The sequence below is a fragment of the Tupaia chinensis genome, unplaced genomic scaffold (genome assembly GCF_000334495.1).
Source record: "Tupaia chinensis unplaced genomic scaffold, TupChi_1.0 Scaffold144045_1, whole genome shotgun sequence".
Classification (NCBI taxonomy): domain Eukaryota; kingdom Metazoa; phylum Chordata; class Mammalia; order Scandentia; family Tupaiidae; genus Tupaia; species Tupaia belangeri.
The window spans coordinates 536,875-547,081 of NW_006203897.1; the positions used below are offsets into that span (position 1 = coordinate 536,875).

Genomic DNA, 10,207 nt, shown 5'->3' on the forward strand with positions numbered 1-10,207 from the left:
TTCCCAAGCCATTGCGTTTGGCCTGTTCCACGGTCGTCTAGACCAGAGCTCTCGCTGCCGTGCACTATCAAATTATGGGCAGTGGGACAAGGTGGACGGCTGGTGCCAGCAGATCTAACCAAGGGGCAGGGCAGCTGACGGGGTTCACCTGGAGTGTCTTACCACTGTTACCATTCCAGGCACTGAGCATTTACCATTTCAGAGACAAGCACGCTATGCTAAATATTTCATCTTTTTACGTCAGTCCTGCTGAGGAAACATCATTTTATAGATCAGAAGAAAAGTTCAGCAACTTCCTCAAGGCACTGCAGCTCAGAGAGCAGAACCAGGATACTCTGGTTTCTTTCAGGTTGTATAAACCCAGACCCGTGGAACTCCCAAGGCCCGACTCTTAACGACATGGCAGTCTGTGTCATAAAAGGAGCATCACCTTAGATCACTTCATAGCAAGGCCAACTTATCCACTGGGCACAGCAGGTCACATGCTTTCTTTTTCTTTAATTTGCTGGAGGGCACATGCACCAGTGAGAGGCAGGGCGGGGAGGCCCTTCAGTGGGGCGTCTCCGCTGCAATCGCTTCTCTGTTTCTCCATCCCTTCAGGACTGGGGCATGCATGCACACACTTGGTGTATTTTTTCCAGCCACTGAATCCGGGGCTCAAACCACACAGCAGACCATGCTGGATTTGGCTCCCACTCCACCAGCCTCAGGGCTGGCTGGGCCTCTAGTATTTTTAGGGGCTTATGAAAATGTTTATTTACTTTTTAAAATCAGAAGAAAAAAAATGAATGTTCACGTCAAAGAAAATGTTTTATTATATGTTAATATAGTCACCATTATACTACTATGTTTTATGGCCATGAAACATAATTTTAAGAAGGTATTTTTATGGAGAAAGAGGCCCACAGAGGCATAAACAACTCCGGCACAAGAAAAATCATAACACAGCTCGGCTTAGAGGTGACTTTTCCCAGCAATTTCTGCCACCTACATCGCTGTGCCTTTACTAACAGCTTCAGGATAGGAATGACAATAGGGCTGGCAGGTGGCATGGTGACTAGACACTGAGCACCTGGGATCAGCAGTTGGCATAATGGCTATGTCGCTGGACTCCCATTTAGTTGACATTGGCCCCAAAATGCATACTGGGTGCATGTGCATGCGTGCCCAAGATCCCGAGAGGATAATGGAGAAGGGATTGCAGCATGGCCATCCACCCTCGGGGGTGATTTCTCGCTTTCTGTCTCTCTGTCTCTCTCTGTCTTTCTGGCGAGTGCATGCGCCTTATAGCAGGAACCTCTCCAAAGAAAAAAAGGAAGAAAAAAAAAGGGGGACCAGCAGTTAGCGTAATGGCTATGTCGCTGGACTCCCATGTAGTCAGTCGACCACGGGTCACGTCCTGGACCCGGTGGCTTAAAACTCACGTTGGGCACGTGTGCGTGCGTGCCCAAGATCCTGAGAGGAGAATGGAGGAGAAGGGATTGCGGCGTGGCCATCCCCCCTGGGGGGTGATATCTCGCTTTCTGTCTCTCTGTCTCTCTCTGTCTGTCTGGCCAGCACACGCACCCTATCGCAAAAACCTCTCCAAAAAATTAATAAATAAATAAAAGACACTGAACACCCAAATGGTCAACCGCAGTTCGAGTCCCGAACTTAGCACTTGCTTTCTCACTTTCTCTCTTTCGCTCGCTCTCGTTCTCTCACTCTGTCGCTCTCTGGTCAAATTTTAAAAAACAGTGAATAAATAAAGTTAAACAAAATCATTCTTTTTTAAAAAAGAATAGGGGTGGGAACCAGCAGTTGGCGTAATGGCTATATCACTGGACTCCCACATAGTCGACCGCGGTTCGCGTCCCGGACCCGGTGGCTTAAAACTCACGCTGGGTGCATGTGCGTGCGTGCCCAAGATCCCAAGAGGAGAATGGAGGAGAAGGGATTGCGGTGTGGCCATCCCCCCTGGGGGGTGATTTCTCGCTTTCTGTCTCTATGTCTCTCTCTGTCTGTCTGGCGAGCGCACACACCTTATAGCGAAAACCTCTCCAAAAAAAAGAGTAGGGGTGACATTATACTCTCTAGTATCAGGGAGGAATGGATAAGCAGAGGAGCTGAGTTTACTACTCGGACTCCTCCCGAGAAACAGAGCCAGGAGGATGCGTAGGGGTCTCCCTAAGAGGAGATCGGCTATGGGATCACATGATTGTGGAGGCCGAGAGGCACACCACCTGCTGTGTACAGGCCAGAGACCTAGGAAAGCCAGGGGTGCAACGCAGTCCAAGGCCAGAGTCCCGACTATGGGGGTGATCACTGGTAGAAGTCCCAGAATCCAAAATCTGAGAACCAGGAGCACCAAGTGTCCGAGGGCAGGGGAAGATGGATGCTCCAGCTCAAGATGGGACAGACCGAATTCACCCCTCCTCCACCTTTTCCATCCGGATCCTCATTGGATTGACTGATGCGGCCTACATTGGTAAGTACTGTCATTTTTTTTTTTTTACTCAGTTTACTGATTCACATGCTACTCTCTTCTAGAAACCCTCCCAGAGGTACCCAGACATAACATTTCATGAGCTATCTGGGTGATACTCCTTAGTCTAGTCAGATTGACACTTAAGATGAAACATCACTTGGAGTAATTCTCTCAAAGTCAAGGGGTCAGAGGAAGCAGCCTGATAACGTGGCGGGGTGCGAATGCAGATGGCCGGAGCAAGTAAGTCTCAAGGGCTATCGAACTGGATTGCATATTAACCAGTGGGTGGAGGTTTTAAGAAGATCAATGGTTTGTAGCCTTCCCCTCCACCCAGGCCATTATGTTTGCCCTGCTCCATGGTCACCCAGACCAGGGGCCTTGCTGTCCTGTGCTGTCACCTTACAGTGAGGAGACTCAGCAGACGGCTCTGTGTCAGAGACCTGACTCAGCCGCACGTCAGAAAGTTCTTCTGCCCCCACATGATCCTAATACAGGTGACAGTTGGTCATCCACGTCAGATTCTCTGCTCACCCGCTGGAGCCCAATCAGAGAGGGGCCCCTGTAGGAATTCCTCATGCTTTGGCTTTCTGCAGGAAATGATTCCTTTCATGGCGCCAGCAGCCTGGCAGTTGCCTTTGAGAACTCTTGGCCAACACTACAAGATTTTCATGTAAACAATAAACTCTGGCCTGAAAAAAGCCAACTGGAGCCCAAACTATTCATCTTTTGTTGGTTTCTCATTCCCTTTCCTTAACCTAAGGGATACCGCTTGAATTAAAATGGCAGTTCTAAATGTTGTATTGTAAAAGACGCTGAAATAGGGTGATGTTGCCGTGCCCATTCCCTAACACTGTGATCGTGAAATATTTATGCAGGTGTGTTCTAACTCCGGAACTTTAAACATTCCAGAGCTTCCAAAGTGAAGAATATATTAAGTAGACCAGTGAAATTGCCTTCTATCAGAATTTAGAGATGATCGCTTTTCTGAATTTAGCATATTTTGAGGTGCTCATAACCTTGCCCATATTTATGTATTCTGTAAACTTGACTTTTGGAAGAGCAAGCATCTCTAAATAGAACATGAGCTATTTGAGTTTCTTGACTTCAATTCTAGACTCTAAACCATAGTGTAAAGTAATATAAGATATTAGAATGAGCTTCATGGAGATAAATATTTGTGTGTGTCGGGACAGAGATAAAAAGTTTTGAAGAAAAAGTAAAAGTCATAGCATTTTGTTTAAAAAACAAGGCAAAATGAAAAATAAGACAAAAATCTAAGGCCAGCATCCCATACCTGGGTGGTGGTTCGTTCCACATGCAGCGTATATCCAGCCCCTGGGCCCATTCTATTTTCAAAACAGTACCCCATTTCTGCAGGCGTTGAGAGCAACCTGTGATAGGTGATGAGGACACAAATGCCTGTCAGGCTACCCGGAGTCGTCGAGTCATTCAACAAATTGCATTGATCACCTAGTGTCAGGCACTCCTATAGGTGTGTGAGCCAACCATGAAGATGTGGTCTCTGACCTTGTGGACACTACATTCTAGGTAGGAGGAATGGAGAGCTCAGAGTGAATATAGCCAGGCTGATCATAAAGACAGTGCCTAGGGGGCCAGAAGGTGGGGCGGTTAGGGTGCTGGACTCCCATATGGCTGACTGAGGTTTGAATCCTGGACCTGGTGGCTTGCCTTCTCACTTTCCCTCTTTCTCTCTCTCTGGTGAATACATGTGCCCTATAACAAATTTTAAAACAATCATAATAATAAACTTAATTTTAATGAATAATTCTTTAAAGAAAGTTTTAAAAATAAATAAAGATGGTGCCTAAAACACCTGGGCTTCATTAGTCATTAGCTAAAGAGTGATCATAAAAATTAATTTTCAAGAGCTTTGGGGTGACCAGACGTTGGTGGACATGTAACCCTATCTAAAGACAAACAATCTGTCTTTGTGGTTTTTGTTGCCTGGCATATAATAGTGTTGTCATTACTAAGGGCTCTCAGAAGCTTCTAGAATGAGCTTCATGGAGATAAATATTTGTGTGTGTTGGGACAGAGATGAAGAGTTTTAAAGAAAAAGTAAAAGTAATAGAATTTTTGTTTAAAAACAAAGCAAAAATGAGGACTCTATTTTCTAGAAGACTAACCTAAGGCCTGATGATGATATTAAGTTCCCTGACAAAAGTCACACAGCTGATGTGTTATAGAACCAGGATTCAACTCAGGTTGGCTGAGGTGAAATGCTTTCTTTTCTTTCACTAAATCTTTTTCTTAACACCTTTTTTTTTTTACTTTTTATTAAAGTTAAATATAGACGTAATATAATGAATTTGTACATTTCTATGAGGCTAAAAATATACCCCATACTCCTTGTCCCCATTTTCCTTTCCTCAAATGTAACCATTATTAATTCTTTTATTTGTGTGTATTTTCGTGTCTAAACAACATGTTCATAGTGCTATGTCTTGATTTTTCAGCTTTGGGCATTATCAATTGACCTCCCATTTGGGAAGATAAAGATCTAGTTCCCCTTCCTTTTATCCACCCAATGTAGTTTTTAAAAACACTTTGACCATAAAATTCTGTTTATATTGTAATGATGAGGCAGAATGGCAGAGTGAGGAGTTTGGCAAACGCTCTCCCAAAAAAGTAATCACAAAGTTGAGCAAAATTGTCAAAACAATTTCAGAGTGTTGTAACTCAATCCAAGGCACACAAAACTTAAGAAATACTTATTCAAGGAAAACAAAACAAAACACAATTAGAAGAGCAGATGACATGTGGTAAGCGACTGGGTTCCATATGACTGTGGTTTTAGTCCCAGACCTGGTGGCTTGAAAAACATGCTGGACATGTGTGTGTGTGTGCCGAAAATCCTGAAAGGAGAATGGAGGAGAAGGGATTATGGTGTGGCTATTATTCCCCCGGGGGAGGGGGAGATTTTTCACTTTCTTTCTCTTTTTCTTTCTGTCTCTGTCTCTTCCTCTCTCCAGGGAGTGCACATGCCCTATGGCAAAATCTAAAAAAAAAAAAAAAAGAAAAGAAAAAAGAAAAGAAAAGAAAAGAAAAGAAAAGAAAAGAAAAGAAAAGAAAAGAAAAGAAAAATAGCATTTCCTTGGTTTGTTAGTTCTGAGGCAGGACAGGCTATGAAAACCAACAACTTCATTAGCAAGCTGGCTTGATTTAGAGCAGAAAATGGAAAAACCACTTGCCCTGAGCTCTGACAAAAACAGTAGAGATCCCAGTTTTGAGCACATGGGAAAGGCCAAAGTCACAGCTAGCCTGGAGTTGGGGCAAATAATAGACAAACTCACTGGAAAAGTACAAGAAAGATCCACGGAAGAAGACAGCTATAGTAAGTTGGGTAATTTCTCACATACCTCTGGCAGTCTGGAAAGCTGTGTACATTTGCAAGGCTGCTTACATGCTCAGGAAAGACCAGAGAGAAACCGAGCTGTCCAGGCATCCCTGGCCAAACATGAAGCCTTGCTCACAGAGGAAACACACGGAGAGTTGGCGAAAAGCAAAACTAGAGTAGACTTGTAAATGGCCTGAATTTTGAGTGTATTCCCCAACTCTCATATGGCAAAGGATAAAATTCTTACTGTCTTGAGAACAGTAGTTAGTGTAATGGCTATGTCGCTGAACTCCCATGTAGTCAACCGTGGTTCGAGTCCTGGACCCAGCGGCTTAAACTCACGCCAGGCACGTGTGCATGCGTGCCCAAGATCCCGAGAGGAGAACAGAGGAGAAGAGATTGCGGTGTGGCCATCCCCTCTGGGAAGTGATTTCTCGCTTTCTGTCTCTCTGTCTCTCTCTGTCTCTCTGGTGAGCACACGCTCCTTGTAGCAAAAACGTCTGCAAAAAAAAAAAAAAAAATTCTTACTGTCTTATGGTGTTTGAGTACAACTTCTAATAAATCATTAATGGACCTGATACAGGAATAGCCCTTATGAAGCCACAATTAAAAACAAAAACAAGGGGACCAGCAGATGGCATAATGGTTAGTTCCCTGGGCTCCCATGTAGTTGACAACAGTTCAAGTCCCAGACCCAGCAGCTTAAAATTCATGCTGGCACATGTGCATGTGTGCCCAAAATCCTGAGAGGAAAACAGATTCCAATGTGGCCATCCCCCCTGGGGGGAGGGGTGATTTCTCACTTTCTGTCTCTCTGTCTCTTTCTGTTTCTCCAGTGAGTGTACACATCCTATAGCAAAAATCTCTCTAAAAAAAAAAAAGAAAAGAAAACAAGAATTTTAATAAGACTCGCAAGAGGACCAGCCCCATAGACTAGCGGTTAAGGGACCTGGATACTATATGGGTGATTATGGTTTCAGTCCTGGCCCTTGAAAAACAAGCTGTGTGCACGTGTGTGCGTGCCCTAAATCCCAGTGGGGCAGAGAGATGGATGACAGGGGTTGCACGGTAACCAAACCCAACTGGGGAGTGCTTTTTCTCTTGCTCTCTTTCTCTCAATCTTTCTGTCTCTCTTTCTCTGGTGAGTGAACACACCCTCTGGCAATTAAAAATTAATAAATAAGAGTGACATCAACCACTGTACACTGCAAGGGAAAAAAAAATTCCTTCATATTAGTCCAGGCAAGTCACTAAAAAAATAAAAACCCAGTAAAAGCAACAACCCTAGGTTGAGGAGCTGGAGTCAAGGTAGAAATTAAATCTGCATTTGATACAAAATATTATCTAAAATATTTTGTTTCAACAGAAAATTACAAGATGTGCAAATAATCAGGAATATGAGACCCATACTTAAGGAGAAGAAAGCAGTCAGTATAAACCATCTCTGAGAGGGGTCCAGATACTGAATGTTAGAGAAGACTTAAAAGTAGCCATTAAAAATGGCTGGGGGACCAGCAGGTGGCATGGTGGTTAAGGCACTACACTCCCATGTGGCCAACCCTGCGGTTGGAGTACTGGACCCAGAGGCTTGAAAATCACTCTGGGCTTGTGTGCATACACACCCAAAGTCCCAAGAGGAGAATGGAGAAGAAGGGATTGATGGGGCCGGCAGGTGGCTTGGTGGTTAAAGAGGCTGGACTCCCACATGGCTGACTATGGTTCAAGTCCTGGACCTGCCAGCTTGCTTTCTCACTTTCTTTCTCTTTCTCTGTCTCTCTGGTCAATCTCAAAAGAAAGAAAGAAAGACAATGATAAAATTAAATTAAAAATAATTGTTAACAAAAAAAGAAGCGATTGAGTCATAACCATCTTCCCTGTGGTAGGGGGAGACTTATCACTTTCTCTTTCTCTATCTCTCTCTGTGTGTCTCTCTGGTGAGAATACCCACTCTATGGCAATAACAAACAAAAGTTCAAGAGCTGGCAAGTGGCATGGTGGTTAAGGCAGTGGATTCTCATATGGCTAACCATGGTCTGAGTCCTGGACCCAGTGGTTTGAAAAACATGCTAGGAGCATGTGCATGCATGCCCAAAATCCCAAGAGGAGAATGGAGAAGAGATTGTGGTGTGGGCATCTACCTGGGGGGTGAGGGGTGATTTTTCACTTTCCCTCTCTCTGTCAAACCTACATACCATATGGCAAAAATCTTTTAAAAAATTCAAAGAACTCAAAGAACCATGTTTAAAGATATAAAGGAAAATATGATGACAATAATTCATCAGAGAATATCAATACAGAGCTCAAATTTATTTGGAAAAAAGAAACATGTGAAAATCTAAAGTTTAAAAGATTCAAAACTGGAATCAGCAGGTGACATGGAGGTTAAGGTGCTAGATCCCACATGGCCAGCTTCCCAGTTCGAGTCCTGGACCTGGCAGCTTGAGAATCATGCCAGATATGGGTGTGTGTTTGCCCAAAATCCCAAGAAGAAATGAAGAAGAGGGGATTGTGGTGCAGCCACCCTCCTTGGAGACAGCCATTCCCTGCCCCTGCAAGTATGGGTGACCTTATAGAAACAAAATGTGGAAAATGCTTCTGCTTCCATATGAAGTGGATGCTCTATGGGTCTGGGATATAGCTGTCATTTGAGGTTTCTCCCTTTTCTTCATTTTTCTGAGGACTCCTTTCCCCACAGCATGGTGATTAAGCAAGTGACATGGTGGTTAAGGCACTGGATTTCCATATGGCTGACTATGGTTCAAGTCCTGGACCCAAAGGCTTGAAAATCATGCCAGGAGCATGTTTGTGCATGCCCAAAATCCCAAGAGGAGAGTGAAGCAGAAGGGATTGCAGAGTGGTCATTCACCTGAGGGGTGATTCTTCACTTTCCTTTTCTGTCTCCGTCCAGCAAGTACACATGCTCTATGGTAAAAACCTTTAAAAAAAAAAAAAAAACTAAGCTGTGAATATTTTCCTTTAAAATTTAAAATAATTATCTCATTGATAATTCAGCTTAAAGTGTTGCTATTAAAAGTTTAAAGTGGGGGACCATCAGATGGCGTGGTAGATGGGGTGCTGACATTCCCACATGGCCGACCACAGTTCACGTCCCGAACCTGGTGGCTTGCTTTCTAACTTTCCTTCTTTCTCTCTCTTTGTGTCTCTCTCTGGTCAAATTAAAATAAAATGAATGAATAAATAAAATAAAATAAATTCTTTTTAAAAAAAAGTCTAAAGTTATTTTGATTCCTTTTGTTTTATATGAGGCTTGTGAGGCTGGCCTGTGTCCTCAGTACTCTGAAACGTCTCGTTGATGTTCCTTGGTATGGGTTTATGTTTTCCTTATTCATGAATTCTCAGTGTTTCCTTTTAACTTAAAATCTCATCTTCAGTTCATGAGTTCGTCCATCCCCTTTTCTCTGTTCTCTCTTTATGGAATATCTAGTGCTTAGATATGGGATGTCCTGAACTGAACTGCTAGTTTTCCAATATTTTACCTTCTATCTTTTAATTTCCTTGACATTTTGCTCTATTGTCTTAGAGATGTCCTCAAGTTTTCTTCCAATTCAATCTAGTTTCTAATATGCCATCTCTATTTTCTCTTAGATCTTTGTTATTGTTATCTTCTTAGTGTTGTTTTTTTTAATTCTTTTTTTAATTTGCTAGAGTGCTTACAGTATTTTCTATAGTCTCTCTGAGAGTATTAATTTGTCAACGGGCATGTATATTTGCCATTTCTCCCTTCTTTCAGGGTTTCGACCACAAACACATACATGCCTGGTTTGTTTCTCAAGATGTTGGGTCCAAGACTCAAAGCACACAGTCCGCGTTGGAACATCCAGCCACCTTAATTACCATGCTGTGGGGTGGTCCTTTTTAAGTCTCTTGGCAGTATTTTTAAAATAGCAAAAGCTTTAATTTGGATAAAGTCCAATTTATCAATTCTTTATTTTATGGACCATGTTTTCAGTTGTATCTAAAAATGTATCTCTGGGGCTGGCTGGTGGCATGGGGGTTAAGTCACTGGATTCCCACATGGCTAACCATAGTTTGAGTCCCAGACCTGAAGGCTGGCTTTCCTACTTTCCCTTTCTCTCTCTCTCTTAAACAAATAATAATGATAAAAATGAAAAAAAAAATTCTTTAAAACAGTTATATCTAGGGACTAGCAGTTAGCATAATGGCTATGTCGCTGGACTCCCATGTAGTCAACCATGGTTGCAGTGCCGGGCCCAGCGGCTTAAACTCAGGCTGGACACATGTGCGTGCCCAAGATCCCGAGAGGAGAATGGAGGAGAAGGGATTGTGTCGTGGCTATCCCCCCGGGGGGGGATTTCTTGCTTTCTGTCTCTCTGTCTCTCTCTGTCTTTCTGGTGAGTACA

General features: G+C 43.2%; 1 protein-coding gene across 1 annotated transcript in view; it reads left to right on the forward strand.

Annotated features, from left to right (window-relative positions):
• Positions 1-2,370: 2,370 nt before the first annotated feature.
• Positions 2,371-10,207, forward strand: part of GSX1 (GS homeobox 1) — a 46,592-nt gene continuing 38,755 nt past the window's right edge. The window contains exon 1 of the mRNA XM_006165830.2: positions 2,371-2,467. Within this exon, the coding sequence (XP_006165892.2) occupies positions 2,371-2,467 (97 nt within the window). The remainder of the gene's footprint in view (positions 2,468-10,207) is intronic.